We start from the raw sequence: 17,903 nt of genomic DNA, 5'->3' as shown, positions 1-17,903 counted from the left end.
CTGCTGCAGGTGGATGCCTGAGAAAGGGAGAGGCTTGTTTCGCCCCATCTCTCCTATCCCCTCTGGTGGTCAAAATTCTCACATGTTTATGTTTGTGACCATCTGCCACCACAACCTGTAGTTCTCACTCTGCGCTGTAGTGATTGGAAAAGGAAACCAGAAATGTTTTTTGACTGCGCCATAATTCTTCCCCTAATGCTAAAATAAGAGTTACCGCACGTTTGGTTCAACTTCTATGCTGTCAGTTCTACCTGTAGCATTGTCACACATGGGTTACAGAGCTAGAAATGTCCATGAAATGTCAAAATAGTCTGCAGAATTTGTGCCCAGAAACACCTTAAATTGGAGACACATTCAGTTCACACGAGGGAAAATGCTGCTGTTTTTCAACAAAACAACCAGTTTTGAATGGGTAAATACAGTTGAATGAAAAAAAGGCCATTTCGGTAGAAAATGGTGTTGAAGTTTTAACGAAATCAAACATTCCAATCAAGAAGTTCCCTATTAGCAATTTTTTTAACTGTCAATTTCAAAGAACCACGGCTTTGTTTGCCTTCACTTATGTAGCATGACAACCTTTTTAAATAAAAAAAGATGTAAATTTCGACAAAAATAGACCTGTTTTATAAAAAATAGATGTAAATTTTACCAAAAATATATGCTTCATTTTCCAGTCCCTACCCATAGGACGAAGTCTACACTGGTGGTTCAATAGTCTTTGTCTACATGACGAAGTCGTATTCAGGGATATGACAAGAATGATTACTTGAAGCAAAGAAGTCTGGTAAGCGCAGGTTTTAAAGTGCATACTGTATTTACTTGAATCTAAGCCGCACCTGAAAAATGAGACTCGAAATCAAGGAAAAAAATTTTCCCGAATCTAAGCCGCACCCGAAATTTGAGACTCGAAATTCAAGGGGAGAGAAAACTTTACGGCCGCATCTCAAAATCGAAACAAAGTTGGTCCATTGTAATACGAGACACAATTTAGGTTGAATAAATGACGATACAGCTATAGTAGTTTGGTTTGAGTCGTCAGCTTAGCACTTATGCTTTACCAGGTAGCCATTGCTATGCGTCAGGTGCTCCGTCTGTATTTATACGGATACCCTTCCTTTTTCACGTGCTTCATCTGGAAACTGTGCTAAAGTTGAACTGCCTCATTTTTGGATAAAAGTGAAGTGGCAATCTTGTGCCACAATAGAACAAATTACTTGCCACTACTATTTTGAGTGCTGGCCTGTGAACTTATGCTAAATATGTTTTGTAGTGTAAAAACTTTTCATCATAGTTAATAGTTGGATTATGTAAGAACTAAAGTGTGTTTTAACATCAACTCAACTATTGGTGTTGTGTAGATTTTTGAACACCGCCATCCCATTTTTTTGTGAACTTTCAGCTTCAGAGGGATGAAGAGGAGGGTCTACTGAGGAGTGGCTACGAACTACAGTCGATGTTACTACGTTGTAAGTGACTTTGGTAACTGACTTGGCTCCTGACAGTCTTTATTTCCTGGAAGTGACTATACAGTGTACAGGACTTAATCTCAGCTAAGACTGATACATTTTGGTGTTTAACCTGACCTGGGTGTTATGGTTTGTGTGTATTGCGATAAATGAGTTTCGCTGTACATTTTACTAACTCATTTTGTAGCAGTGTTTCAGAACCCAATCATGATGATGGTGCAGTGATAGGAAACAAACTGCAGATACACGAGTGAAAAAAATTCTTCTCTTTGCAGCTGACAAAGAGTGTTACCATGAAAGACATGGAATGTAATATTTTGATGTAGCTAATGTGTAGTCAGTAACATCAGTATGTCGCTTTCTGAGAATAGGTTAATACTTAACTGTAAATGAAATGGAACTCTTGTAAAAATAATTATTTATTTATATAATGGAAGGAAACATTCCACGTGGGAAAAATTATATATAAAAACAAAGATGAGGTGACTTACCAAACAAAAGCGCTGGCAGGTCGATAGACACACAAACATACACAAACATACACACAAAATTCAAGCTTTCGCAACAAACTGTTGCCTCATCAGGAAAGAGGGAAGGAGAGGGGAAGACGAAAGGAAGTGGGTTTTAAGGGAGAGGGTAAGGAGTCATTCCAATCCCGGGAGCGGAAAGACTTACCTTAGGGGGAAAAAAGGACAGGTATACACTCGCACACACGCACATATCCATCCACACATACAGACACAAGCAGATCCAAAATGTGAAATAATTTGGGTGAAGGTCATGGTTAAAGCAGGCTCAGACATGGTAATTTGATGTCTTTATAGGCCCCCTCACTCAGCAGCTGTTGTGGCTAAGCACCTGAAGGATAATTTGGAAAATATTTCGAGTAGATTTCCCCACCATGTTATAGTTCTGAGTGCAGATTTTAATTTGCCAGATACAGACTGGGAGCCTCAAACGTTCATAACGGGTGGCAGGGACAAAGAATCCAGTGAAAATTTTTTAAGTGCTTTATCTGAAAACTACCTTGAGCAGTTAAACAGAGAACCGACTCGTGACAATAACATATTAGACCTTCTGGAGACAAACAGACCCGAACTATTTGAAACAGTTAACGCAGAACAGGGAATCGGCGATCATAAAGCGGTTACTGCATCGATGATTTCAGCCGTAAATGGAAATATAAAAAAAGGTAGGAAGATTTTTCTGTTTAACAAAAGTGACAAAAAGCAGATTTCAGAGTATCTGACGGCTCAACACAAAAGTTTTGTCTCAAGTACAGATAGTGTTGAGGATCAGTGGACAAAGTTCAAAACCATCGTACAATATGCATTAGATGAGTATGTGCCAAGCAAGATCGTAAGAGATGGAAAACAGCCATCGTGGTACAACAACCGAGTTAGAAAACTGCTATGGAAGCAAAGGGAACTTCACAGCAAACATAAACATAGCCAAAGCCTTGCAGACAAACAAAAATTATACGAAGCGAAATGTAGTGTGAGGAGGGCTATGTGGACCGCGTTCAATGAATTCGAAAGTAAAGTTCTATGTACTGACTTGGCAGAAAATCCTAAGAAATTTTGGTCTTATGTCAAAGCGGTAGGTGGATCAAAACAAAATGTCCAGACACACTGTGACCAAAATAGTACTGAAACAGAGGATGACAGACTATAGGCCGAAATACTAAATGTCTTTTTCCAAAGCTGTTTCACAGAGGAAGACTGCACTGTAGTTCCTTCTCTAGATTGTCGCACAGATGACAAAATGGTAGATACCAAAATAGATGACAGAGGGATAGAAAAACAATTAAAATTGCTCAAAAGAGGAAAGGCCGCTGGACCTAATGGGATACCAGTTCGATTTTACATAGAGTATGCAAAGGAACTTGCACCCCCTTCTTGCAGCGGTGTACCGCAGGTCTCTAGAAGAGCGTAGCGTTCCAAAGGAGTGGGAAAGGGCACAGGTCATCCCCGTTTTCAAGAAGGGACGTCGAACAGATGTGCAGAACTATAGACCTATATCTCTAACGTCGATCAGTTGTAGAATTTTGGAACACGTATTATGTTCAAGTATAATGACTTTTCTGGAGACTAGAAATCTACTCTGTAGGAATCAGTATGGGTTTCAAAAAAGACGATGGTGTGAAACCCAGCTCACTCTATTCAGCCACGAGACTCAGAGGGCCATAGACACGGGTTCCCAGGTAGATGCTGTGTTTCTTGACTTCTGCAAGGCATTCGACACAGTTCCCCACAGTCATTTCATGAACAAAGTAAGAGCATATGGACTATCAGACCAATTGTGTGATTGGCTTGAAGAGTTCGTAGATAACAGAACGCAGCATGTCATTCTCAATGGAGAGAAGTCTTCCGAAGTAAGAGTGATTTAAGGTGTGCCACAGGGGAGTGTCGTAGGACCGTTGCTATTCACAATATACATAAATTACCTTGTGGATGACATCGGAAGTTCACTGAGGCTTTTTGCGGATGATGCTGTGGTATATCGAGAGATTGTAACAATGGAAAATTGTACTGAAATGCAGGAGGATCTGCAGCGAATTGACGCATGGTGCAAGGAATGGCAATTGAATCTCAATGTAGACAAGTGTAATGTGCTGCAAATACATAGAAAGAAGATCCCTTATCATTTAGCTACAATATAGCAGGTCAGCAACTGGAAGCAGTTAATTCCGTTAATTATCTGGGAGTACGCATTAGGAGTGATTTAAAATTGAATGATCATATAAAGTTGATCGTCGGTAAAGCAGATGCCAGACTGAGATTCACTGGAAGAACCCTAAGGAAATGCAATCTGAAAACAAAGGAAGTAGGTTACAGTACGCTTGTTCGCCCATTGCTTGAATACTGCTCAGCAGTGTGGGATCCGTACCAGATAGGGTTGATAGAAGAGATAGAGAAGATCCAACAGAGAGCAGCATGCTTCGTTACAGGATCATTTAGTAATCGCGAAAGCGTTACAGAGATCATAGATAAACTCCAGTGGAAGACTCTGCAGGAGAGACGCTCAAGTAGCTCGGTACAGGCTTTTGTTGAAGTTTCGATAGCATACCTTCACCGAGGAGTCAAGCAGTATATTGCTCCCTCCTACGTATATCTCGCGAGGAGACCATGAGGATAAAATCCGAGAGATTAGAGCCCACACAGAGGCATACCGACAATCCTCCTTTCCACGAACAATGCAAGACTGGAATAGAAGGGAGAACCAATAGAGGTACTCAAGGTACCCTCCGACACACACCGTCAGATGGCTTGCGGACTATGAATGTAGATGTAGATGTAGAAGGATGGTACAGGTAATGCAGCATGCAGGAAGTGGTCATGGATGAGAGAGTCCTGGTGCAGGTAGTCTGCTCAGGTCATAATGACACTGCACTTGGCATGGCCTGTAGCAAGCATGTCTGTAGCAATGAAAGGGTTAAGGATACGAAAATTTAAGAAACAAATCTTACAAACATATTTGCTACATGTGCACACACAAGATTTACAATTACATGAACAATTCTATAATATTTTATCTTTAAGATGCATCATGTACAAGCTATTTTCAGTTGACATGCATGGGTGAGATACGTTTGTTTCAACTCATAGGTTCAGTTGAAGAAGCACATTTGAACGTAGCTATATATAGGTCAACAACTGCATTATACATTTACGAAATAATTTTTACTGCTATCAAGTCACCTTTTACTAATATTTATTAGCATGACATGTTTCGTTGGCATGCTGCAGTCATCTGGTGCATTACTGTTACATGCACATTAGTCTGAAGTGTGATCAGGATTCGTGTGTGTTGTTCAAATTGACAGAGCAATGATGAAGAGAGTGGATGCCAACTTTTAAGAGTGGCTTGAGAAGCTGAAAATGGCCTTCACATGGGAGATTATGTTTTCAAGCATTAATTTTGTAACATGGCAACATCATTGGAGTTAAATTCTGGGTGTAAAAAAAAATTTTTTTTGAAGCTTGAGTAAATTTTAAAATTATTTTATTTAAAAAAAACATCCGTCCTTTATGCCTCACCCACTACAGGTTCACCCCTTAGATTGTAACTATTCACCCATTATTCAAGGAATATCTTGATTACACATTGCAGAGATTACAGAATCTGTTTATTAGTGTCTTCTTCCTTATACAAAATACAATAGTTCCAAGACTAAGGTCAAGTCCTGAATTACACTATTAAGGGAGCCATATGTACCTACCCTCTCAGATTTGATTTGTATTGACAAGAAGTATAGGGCACAACTAGGATTTTAACTTGTGTAAGTAGGAAGTACAACTTTCAACCAGGGAGGAAAAAAGGGCTTGAAAATTTTAGCTTGCTTATATAGTTCGCAGGGTCATTAATAAGCAATGAGTTTGCAGCCAAATGAGAAAGCGCTTAGTTTCATAAGCGCGAAGTATCTAGATCGAATCTCACTGCAGGTGCTACAACCTTTTGTGAGTTATCTACACCAATATTTGGTACTATGCTTCGATATACATGATATGCTGTGAAATTGTGTGATGCCCGAGAACTGTTTCTGAATGTAAATCAAGTTTGCTTTGCAACAGACACACTGAAAAACCCACGGACATACAAAAGTTCAGCAACCCCTACATATTCTATATGTCATGATAATTATTGTTTTCCATGTTTCTACGATCAGTATCAACCTGATTTGTGCAGTGCTGCATAGGTTATACATTATACTTGTCACAAATTAGATACAGTAATATAAATAAAATGGATACAATGATTTGATTGTAAGTTTAAGTGTATCATTTTTCGATTTCCAATCTCCTTAAGAAAAAAAAACCTTTTTCTGCTTTCTTCATGTTACAGATTAGGAAAAAAGTAAATGAAAGACCAAATACTGATACTTCTCAAACCCATATTAAATGTGTTGTTAGAATTACATGGAACTGAAAAATAAACTACTGGCAGTGAGAATTGATGCAGACACCTCGCACATATGAAACTAAGTACTTACTAGCTTGGCTGAGGATCCCCTTAAGACTAGAGGCCCTACAAAGCATACAGCACAAGCACGCCTATGATTTCCAAATCCAATTTTCTCAAAAATGGTTGAAAGTTCCATCTTCCTATTTACATATGTTAAAGTCCTAGTCGTGTCCTACATACCCTGTCAATACGAATCAAATCAGTGTGGGCACATTCACACTGTCTCTTTGTAAGATTAAATCAATCAAGATATGTTTGGATTAAAAACAGAATCAAGATCAGCGTGGCATACTCCTGAGCAGAATAACATACATTTAATGATAGCATGTTCACTATACTAAAAATTGAGGTATTTTTGTGATGGATTTTAAACAAACTTCTGAGAAATTACTTCTATGTTGTAAATGCTATGTGTGTTCTTCAATCTTGTAGTCTTGAAAATGTCTACCACTTTCCATGTTAAAAGCTGGAACCTTGTGGGGTTATCATAACAAAGTCAGTGCATAATTAATGATGAAACTAATGAATATCTGTTTTAAAAATTTTAAACAGCCAAAGATGGCAAAAGTTTGTTTTGTGATAGACACACTGAAAAAATCAAAATGCTTATTATGGCCATGGATCTATGCACAAGGAAATTCGATCATCTTAACTCCTGTTCGAGGACAAATTATTGAAATATTTTAACATGTTCAATATCAAGTACGTTTGATAACACTTTCATTTTTCAATATCAACTTCCTGTGGATAAACAGTACTTCATCATGAGAAATTTTTGAGACTCATACCCTAGACTGCAGTACAGCAATCAATCTGTAGTATTCTGTCAGTTCATCATGTAGGGCAGCTACAAGGCTCTGGTTAACAAGTCCAGCCGGTCTCGTAGCATCACAGAACTGTCGCACTTGGTTGTGCAGCCACCCAACCTCCGCCAAACGGAGTACTTGCTGCCGGACCGATGGACGGAGGTCCACCTGCAGAAAGAATCTTGTCAGTCCTAATGACTCTATATTTACATATATCTTCTGTTGAAAAATAAGTTGGATGTTACAACTTTCATCTTTAAATAAGTCAGATGACAAAGAAAACTTTGTGTTAAAAGTGTTTCACAGGGCGAAGAACATTCTGTAGTCTCCTAACTGGAGAAAACTCTGAATTTTAGAAGTGTAATCAATAAAGATTTATTAAACATTAACCAAGTACCTCCAGGTATGCAATCAATATGGCAACAACACATAGTAAGAAGTCTAGCCAGAAAGATAAATATATTAGTAACTATAAGGAAATGCAGTGTCATAAATTTCCACAGTAACTTCATCTGTCCATCACTTCACAATGTTTTTCTGTATTAATTTCAGAAAACTTCTTTTCAATTTTTTTTTATCATCATCATTGCAGTTTTGAGGTTGAAACTTCCTTTGTGCTTTGCTTCACTTACTGGTCACACCCCTGAACTCTTGTGCTATTGTTTGCATTCTCTAGTGGGAATAAAAAGATGTTCCAATCGCATATAGATATGAGGCATAAAATACAATATCTGATCAAGAAGGGCACCTGGACACTTGCCAGTGGAAAATAATATGGGGTGTGTCCACCCATCATATTTCTGAGGGCCTGAACGCTACTAGGGACACTTTTAATGAGGTATCTGAATGTCTGTGGAGGAACGGCAGCCCATCCTTCCTCAAGACCCGGAACCAGAGAAGATATTGATGTTGAACACTGGAGTCGGGAGCAAAGACAACATTCCAGCTCCATCCCAAAGGTGTTCCATGAGGTTCTGGTCAGGACTCTGGGCAGCCTAATCCATTTCAAGAATGTTGTTGCTTCACAGACGTTGCTTTATGACAATACACAATATTATAAAAGGTGTTCATATCCTTCCACATTTATCGTTTCATTAAATTCAGTATGGGGACCTAACCCTAAGAACAAAAATACACCCCCATACTATAAAACCACCTCGAGTCTTATTTCACTGTTAACATTATACATGATGGCATATAATGTTATCCAGGTATTCGCTAAATCTGAACCCTTCCATCAGATTGCACGGGTTATATTGTGATTATCACTCTAAATCACTCGTTTCAAGTTATCCACAGAGTCAAGTAGCATCACACTTTATCCCACCTCAAACGTAACTTTCACTGACTTCATAAATGTGTCTCTTACAAGGAGCTGCTCAACCATTCTATCCCTTTCTTTTTAACTCCATATGCTTAGTCAATGTGCTAATTGGACTGCTGGTAGCACTTCGGGAATCACAAATAATTCAGTCTTCTCATTTGTGATCCCTTTCTGACCATAGGTTAGGTATGCCTGGTCTCAGATTAACTGTGGTTCTTTCTTCACGTTCTACTTTACACTCACATCACCAGTAGCTGTTCGCAAAAAGTGTAGAGCACATCATGATAAGTGAGGGGCCAAGACTTTTGAAGAAGTAGGCCCAATAAATTTGTCATATTTCACTGCAGTGGGCCATCATGGCCAGTAAAATACATATACCTGGGCCGGTGAAACGTGTCACTTGACAGCTCGCTTGTTATCGGCTATACTGCGATTGCGAGGTTGCAATAGCTTCCACCACAAACGCCAACAGCTCTGAAGTATACTTTGTAAATGTAAACTACAATCAAAGTTTGTACGTAAGTACAATAAAGTATGTTTTTCTAACAATGGAGAGAACAGCAATGGAGACGAAGTGTTTGATAGTTTATGAAACCAGGAAACAAAAAACACCCGAAGTTACGGCAATATCTATGAAAAGTCATTCCAAATTGTTACGATGATAGCTACATATAAAATGTCGTATTGATAATGTAAATCTAAGCATACCAAAGAACACGGTATCCAAACTTGGAGAAAGAAGTTAAGCAAAACATGCATAGCCTACTCGGTTGCAGAGCGAAAGAATTAATTCTGTATACATTTACACTCACTAATTTACAATGTCAGTGGCACAATTCCATACAGTTCCCCTTCACTATCATCGGAATTGGCGCCGAAATTGTCATCATCATTGTCTAGAGAAATCATGAGCTGTTTCTCTTCATTTATAATTCCATCTATAGTCTGTGCTTCTGTTATGAGTTCAGCAACATGGTCTATTTTCTTCTTCCGTGAGGCAACATTTACTATAGCAAGACCTTTGCATATCAGTCTTTCTACTTCCGTTATTGTAAACGTCTTGTTGCTTCTAATGTATGCCTTGACATCACTCCAAACCAATTCAATTGGATTAAAATGGCAGTGATAAGGCAGTAGCCTAATTACCACATGACACTGTTCACTTGCAACTTCATCTTTGATGTATTTAGGTGTCATAGGTTTAGTCTGTTTTACGAGCAAATATAACAACAGCTTTGTCATGCTAATGTCCACAGCAATGTCTCTCGCCTGCCACCACTGCACCATCATTTCTTTACGGACACTAATGATGGGAGTTTTGTCTAAAATTACGGGATGGTATGGTGCAGTGTCCATTACAAAGACTGTCAGAAAACTAAACTGGAGCAACAAATTTTTAAACAACTGTAGAGAGCGTGGGTGGTCCATATCCCCATGTTAGTCACTGGTTTTTCTCGACTGAAAAACTAAAACTCCATCAGGCACAAAGCCGTTCGAAGATCCAGCATGGGCCACAATTAACTGGAATCCTTTTCCTGTTGGGCTGATGACCACTGCTATTTGGAGTATCATCTGTTCAGCATTTATCAACTGATTCTCCAGCATTGACCCAAGTTTTGAGTAACCATATGACCGAGTGTATATCCTTTCCCACTATTTTGCGTAAAAAAATGCTATGAGCTGCAATGACGTGAGCTTTCTCAACGACGTGAGCTTTCTCAAGTAAGATGTTTTGTCCTAACTTTTAAAAACATAAGCCAATACTTTTTACTACCATCTTAAGTAACGGTTTCCCCCCCTGAGAAAAGTTTCAGTATCTTGTAAGTCTTGAAGTAGCACATTTTATACAATGTTTAAACGGAAGCCGGCAACGTGGTAGCGTCAACACCGGAGCTGGCTTTTGTTGCGGTGCTGTTATTGGTTCAGAAGACACAGCGCCTCACGTTCCCTGCTGCTTTGTCGGTTATATTGCCAACTTTACGGTGCTTGGGGAATGACCTTGAAATGACACATTTCAGCAGCATGGGTATAGGACCCAGTGTTATTACTGTTGCCAATAATCATCTATTCCACCAAGAGGCAATCATCATCAACAAGGATGGTGATTAATTACATAACAGAATGTGTGAGGCACTTTTAATGATAATTTTGTATGGTTTTTGAATAACAGTTTTGATAAAAACTTTATTATTGTAATTTCAGTATCACTACTCTTCATTCATTTTTACCATTCATCAATAAATATAAAAAAATATTTCACACATAAAACAAATATTTAATAAATACAGTAATTTGGTCAAATATTCTCTTAACTGTAGTCCGAACTGGTTCAATACTTCTCTGTACGAGTATGAGACTGCCAGTCTCAAGCTTACTATAGAAAATAATGAAATCATTGATTTAAAAGTTCTCCTGAAATGCAATGCACATATAGCAGAGCACTTGCCCTTTCAAATCACTAATGCCACTATTAATTGGATGAACTGTGTGGCTGTTCAGTTTAGACTGCTGTCTGCATCATTCTTTCCTTTTTTTTATTTTCCTGCGATTGTGAGCACTTTGTACAATTTTCAGTTTTGTTGTGATCTACATAATTAATCAATATTATTAAAAGCTATAGTAAACACTCTAAATTTAATGCAGGACAGTTGTCCATCTGACAGCAAGTTTTTGGGAACAATGACTATTTCCAAACAAATAGGCACCCTATTAGCCATAACTGATTAACCTGATCATAGGGTTGATGGTATTTGTGGCTCAGTGTGACCAGACGTACAAATGGTATGTTCCACTGCCCAGACTACTGTAGGCATTGCCAATCTGTAGGGATAAAAGTATGCACCTTACACAGACTGAGCAAAAAACAAAGGTGAGAAGTGCCAAAGAAAATGAGTCTTCTTTTTACTGGGCTCTACCCTGTATCTTCAAGGGGTCAGCATGCTAATCTCAGTTTGGCAATGTTACTGATATAAAGTGACCAGATGTCAATGTTTCAGAACTGCATTCTTAAGTCAACAAATAACTGTATTTATGTTAATGGAAAATCACAATAGTAGATGTGCTGCCAGTAACCATTCTGGAATTAAGACCGAAGTGGCCAACATGGAGAAAACCTAGTGCAATCAATGAGTTTGACATAATTGGTTTACTATGTGCACTGCATCAAAATACTGTTTACTCCTGATTATTTGGGGTAATGTGGGGGAGAAGACGCACAAATAACCGAAAAACACAAATAATCAAGATATTTTCTTACATTCAGTTTTATTCGAAAGTTTATCCAAGCTCTCTGTGTACGTAATGTAGTCCTGTTTATTTCTTAAAATAGTCTGCGAGGTTGGTCTGCTTCTGATAGAAGTTCATATTTATTTGCCTGGCATTTCAAATTTTTCTTGCAGCAATAGTGTCATTTTACTGAAACCCTGTGGCCCATATAATTTAGATGGACACCAACACATTGCAATGCAGTACAATGACTGAAAATGTCACTGACTTTGTTCCCCACTTTCACGTTCAGTGTCCTCTTCTTTGTTTTGTTGTGAAGCAGCAGTCACAATTTTGGCATAACTCATGTACTGGAAGCCAGGTTAATAAGCATCAATTGTCAAGCCTCTGATTCAAGTTGCCTTCATCACCACCTGAAAAACCATTTAAACCCATAGTCTGATTCATTACTTGTGCAGTTGTTATTTACTCATTGCTGAAATCTTGAAAACCACTTTCTTCTATATCTGGAGGAATTTGCCGCCAAGATCAAGCCAGTGTTATGTGGCTTGACTTCCTGACAGTCATCAGAAATACCATGTATGACATACAGAATTGTCAACTTCTTCCTGAATGCCACCAAATCACCCTTATTAACCAGCATTCTCAGTAGAATAACACTATGGAGCCATTTTACTGATGCAATTACACCTTGGCCCATTGGCTGTATAACAGCAGTAATGTTAGGAGGTAAAAACTAAGGTACAGTGAGACCATCGCAAGATATAAGAATTCTCTCATCGGGACGCGCAGGAGGGTTATCAAGCAAGATAACAGCATTTTGTGGCAATCTTTTATCTTTTAGAAATCATACACTGTACTTTCAGAAGGTGGTGGTTTCAACCTACACGGGACAAAAAAAAAAAAACTGGGTAGATGGTACCTTGTTGATTTTTATTTTAAAAAATTGTGACTGGGTCAAAAAATATTAATGTCATTGTTGGAGGGAACAATAAAGAGGTGGGGATTAAACCCATCTATGAATGTAATTACTTTCCATGAATTCAGGGACTACTTTCTAGAAGAATTCTGATCTGAGTAGAATCGAAGTGTTCCTGAAGAATTTGTGCTGACAGACCAAATGATAACACAAAACAAATTTTTGAGAAGCTGGTTAAAGAAAGTGGACAATTCGTATGACAAAAGATCAGAGTCAGAGTTTAAATCCCTGGTAGAAACTGGCAGATGATTCCAAATGAAAAATGGAGAGGAAGAAGTATTTCACTAAGTTTTTAGAACACGTGGAAGACAAAGAAATTTGGCAGGGAAAAGTGATAATTAGAAATAGGGAAGGACTGGCCTGAAAATCACAGACAAAGAAATTGTTAAGACAGAAACGGGAATAATAGGAACAAACGAGGGAACAACCAACCAAATACAGGAAGGAGAAAAATACAAGAAGTAGATGGTGAACTCAAGCACGTCTTAGAATAGAGTTTAAAAATAAGAGTTACAAACTTGAGGGAAGACAAACACAAAAACAGCAGCTACACTATTTATGGGCTCCAACCAAAGCTTAAAAAAGAGGAGGTATGAGAAAGCTACATGGAAAATGCAACCAACAGATCTCAGACGACGCCAAAATACAGAGTGGAGGAAATAAAAATGCACAAAATTGAAGCAAAATAGAAACGGTAGTAAATGAGAATGAAAACAGGGTTGTCCAACAAAATGTGGATTACTGTACAAGATCTGAAAATGAAGAAAACATCCATTATTCGGGATAATGAAGTGGCAGATCCTATTATTTGGTGGAGGCAACACAGGTGTATGACGAGTTAGCTACGTGTATCAAGGGCACAGGGAGGAATCTAATTCGGGGAAGAAAGGAGTGATCAAAGGAAGATGGTACCCATCCCAAATGATTCTAGCAAGAATGAGGGCAAGTACATCATCTAACAGATGAGAAGCATCTACAGGCTTTGTTTAAGTCACAGTCAAATTACACCAAGTAAGTAATGACGACTTCATGAGCAGACTAGTGCTGTGGGCCAGAATGAGTACACATTTGATGACTAGGTACAAATCATCCAGGAAAATGTAGATTATAAAGTTTATGAAATGATATGGTGAAATTACTGCATTGTGGCTTCAACAAAGTTGTAGGCAGATGCAGCATGAATTGTTATTCTTTTTCTTAGAAAACATCATCTCACTGGTCACATTTATTTGAAATATGATGTTCTCAGATGTCGCCTCATTTTCTTACCTACAGTCTTGTCTTCAAAAATGTTACATAAAGAAATATCATGTCTAATTAAGTTTCCAACGAGCTTTTCTTTGTGTTGTTCTATAATTTTCAGTAGTTCTTTCTTCTCTCCTATTTCTTGTAGAACCATCTCATTCATTTTTCTGTCATTCCAGCTAGTTGTTCTAATTCTGCTTCAAAGGTGAGCTCTCTCCTGTTGTTTGCTAACATCCAGGTTTCACATCTGCATGTCAGGACAAACCACTCGAAGGTCTTTATAATTTTTTTTCTTAGTGTGGAAGATGATGTCCTTGTTCAACAGAATGTTCTTCGTATTCTGGAAAGTACTTTCAGCCAGTGCTGTTCTCTTGATTTCCTCGAGACATCTACTGTTTTTCTCCACAGTGCTACTTAGATAGTAAAATTTCGTTGCTTCCTTCTTCAGTTGTTCACTGCCTATTTTGGTCATTCTTACATCCACCTCTTTTCATGTCTATAATCATTAATAATTCTGTCTTCTTGGTATTTATTTTTTAGCTTCCGTAATTTTTATCTCTTGATTTAATGTAGTCAATATGAATACCATTAATTTTGATTCCAGTCATTTTTTCTTCCTTTTTTTGTATAAATTCAAAAGAGCAAAAAACATGGTAGAGAAAGAAGACGGAAAACCAATTAACTTACATAACAAACTTATGCAGTACCAATAGATGGATGCTACAATAGTCGTGGAAACAAGGGTGAAGAAACCTGCACATTAGACACAAAATACAGTTATGTGGTCCCTCGTAGAGCAATGTTACTGCTGTACAAGACTTACTGCGGGAAGGTAACAAGTCAAGTACAGATTTGTGTTAATTACACAGAATCCCAAAGAAAATATATAGAGTAAATGTGGACATTTTAACTTTCATTGCTAAAGATATCTGCACCATTACACACAAGTTATCCTTGTTTTAAAGAACTTGCTTCAGCAGAAGTCTCCGATGCAAGTGTTTAAGTTACAGTTACTACTGACAGTAATAGCAAATCAATAAATAATAAAAAACAGGTCTTTTTTGTTATAAAGATGAATGATGTGGGTTTTGAACACAAGTTTATGACTGTACCAAATTAGAGCACAACCAAAATTTTGGGAACCAAAACTTTTTAATCAGCAAATGATTATTAGTTGAAAAAAATTAGAGCACTGAGTTGCAGTCAGGACAACCAGATAAATGTAAAATTTAATAAACAGCATAATTTGGGAAGATAGTCATACAAATCTATCCACACTGTGAGGATACCAAGAAATGTTGGTTTAGATAATGGAGAATAATGTTACTGTGTCGGAAACCTGCATGGGGATCGCCACTCATATAATGAAGTTCATCAAATTGGAAGTAATGTTCAAGACATCACAATGGAAAAGTATGAGAAGATGTATCAGATATTGTTGCAAAACAAATGTGATTTTGCCTGAAAAATCAAGTATTAATGCATGACTACAAGTATTTTCTAGATGCTATAGAAAATGTACGAGGGTTATTCCAAAAGTAAGGTCCGATTCGCCGTAACTATTGAAATTTGGCGCCAATGACAAAACACGCATGCGCGCCGACTCCCGGCAAGCCTTGCGCGTCAAACGCCGCCATTCGCTTTGTTACTGTTGCTGAGTGTAGTTCACAGTGTCACTTTACAATGTTTAAGACAATTGATCAGCCCGCCGATTGTGAAGTAAGGGCAGTGATACGGTTTTTGTCTGCAAGAAACAATTCAGCGGCGGAAATCCATCGGCAGATTACTGAAGTGTACGGTCCTAACATAATGAGCGACAGTAAAGTGCGCAAGTGGGTGCGAGCTTTTAATGAAGGACGGGATAATGTGCACGATGAACCACGGTGTGGCCGACCATCAGTGATTTCAGACGATTTGGTCAATGCGGTTGACAAAAAAATTTGTGAAGATCGCCGATTCACTATTACAGACGTAGACATGCATTTTCCGAATGTGAGTAGAACAACTTTGTACAGAATTGTGTCTGAACATTTGAAGTTTCACAAATTGTGTGCCCGTTGGGTTCCCAGGCTGCTTACTGAGCCCCAACGAATGAAAAGAATGGCTTTTGCTCTTGATTTTTTGGAGCGATATCATAAGAAAGGTGACAGTCTTCTAGACAATGTTGTCACAGGGGATGAGACATGGGTTTCTCACATCACTCCAGAGTCTAAACGTCAGTCAATGCAATGGCGTCACACGTCATCGCCAGTCAAGGTCAAGGCAAAGCAGACAATCTCAACACGTAAGGTTATGGCGACTGTGTTCTGGGATAGACGTGGAGTATTGTTAGTCGACTTTATGGAGAGAGGAACAACGATTAATAAAGCCGCCTACTGCGCTACCCTGACTAAACTTCGACGTGCAATCCAGAATAAGCGACGTGGTCTTTTGTCGTCTGGAATCTTGTTGTTGCATGACAATGCCAGACCCCACACTGCAAATGAAACGCAAGCTCTGATCAAGAAATTTGGATGGGAACAGATGGACCATCCTCCTTACAGTCCGGACCTGGCGCCAAGTGATTTCCACCTGTTCCGTTACTTAAAGGAGTTTCTCGGCGGCAAGCGCTTCGACACAGATGATGAAGTGAAAGAAGCAGTTAAGGACTGGTTATCGTCACAGGCGGCCGATTTCTATAACATGGGCATTCAAAAGCTTGTTGAACGATGTGACAAATGTTTAAGTAAGTATGGAAGTTATGTAGAAAAATAGATAAAGATGTAAGGAATGTAAATAAAACAATTGTTTTGAAAAAACATTTTAGTTTTGATTTTTTTTTTATAACCGGACCTTACTTTTGGAATAACCCTCGTATTATGTACAACTGAACCCTGTATCTTTAATCAAAACAGAGGTGGTGTAGAAGGAGATCAATAAAATGGCAGAAAGGGTGTAGTGGAATGGACCAACTGTCTATTTAACAACCAAAAACTTATTATATTAGCAAATAAAAGTGTCGTCACTAATGCACATGCCTTTGTTAAATGAGTGGCAGACCAACCGGACTACTTATATCAAGCATTGCAAAAGTTTCACAGTGTATGACCCTATTAGTTCTTACACATGGACACTGGCAACTATCATCTGGGCAGAATCACGAAATTAAACTGCAGTCCTCTCTGCAGGAAAATATTATCATTATAACATGATGCCATTCATATTACAAGTTGCGGAGTTCGTGTTTATAATTGTACTTGATAATTTCTTGGGAAACATCCAAGGGTCAAAATTTATGATCTACACTTAATGATTTACTATGCATATCACACGAAAAGAAAACACGAATGTTCAGTGTGGTAGACAGTGCTGAAATGGCACTCACGCTGGAAACAAAAAATTGAATTTGTGAAGAGAAAAATATCATTTCACAGCTATGTTGTTACCACCATAGGTATGAGAAAGGGCCTTCAGAAATGAGACTCAATATACTCACAAATAAAATGCTGCTCACCTAGAATGATTATGCAATTGTAAATTTTCTTACACCTAAGTGGTTTTGCAGAGCATGTGCACTTGCCAATTACTTATACCACTCAATAAGTAACTAGTTGAACAATTATGTTGTCTATTTTGGTCTGAAAGTGCCATTATTCCTTTATTTGATTGAATCTGTAAGGACTTTTAAGCATTTCAGTTTTGTTATCTGCACTATTAATCAACACCTATGACAATACCCTTAATTAACAGAGCTGCGAACTGGGCTGCTATTTGTAGGCATTGCCTTTACTATCCAATACTTTTCAGAACCAATGCCTTGTTTCCAAATGCTTATGCACGTTATTACATTTTATTAAATGATTAACTTGGTCAGAGTGAGTGGCTGCGTTACAAATTGTGAACACTTCTGTTCT

General features: G+C 38.3%; 1 protein-coding gene across 5 annotated transcripts in view; it reads right to left on the bottom strand.

Annotated features, from left to right (window-relative positions):
- The window catches only part of LOC124592534 (gamma-tubulin complex component 3-like), a 293,359-nt gene that overhangs the window by 192,686 nt on the left and 82,770 nt on the right, over nucleotides 1-17,903 (bottom strand). For all 5 annotated transcript variants that reach the window (XR_006977520.1, XM_047131845.1, XM_047131844.1 and 2 more), the window contains one exon: nucleotides 7,220-7,405. Coding sequence is in view for 4 of the 5 variants with exons in the window: in XM_047131845.1 (XP_046987801.1) it covers nucleotides 7,220-7,405 (186 nt within the window). In the remaining variant the exon portion in view is untranslated. The remainder of the gene's footprint in view (nucleotides 1-7,219; nucleotides 7,406-17,903) is intronic.

This window comes from Schistocerca americana, chromosome 2 (assembly GCF_021461395.2).
Source record: "Schistocerca americana isolate TAMUIC-IGC-003095 chromosome 2, iqSchAmer2.1, whole genome shotgun sequence".
Lineage (NCBI taxonomy): Eukaryota > Metazoa > Arthropoda > Insecta > Orthoptera > Acrididae > Schistocerca > Schistocerca americana.
This window is presented reverse-complemented; position numbering and strand designations above follow the sequence as displayed.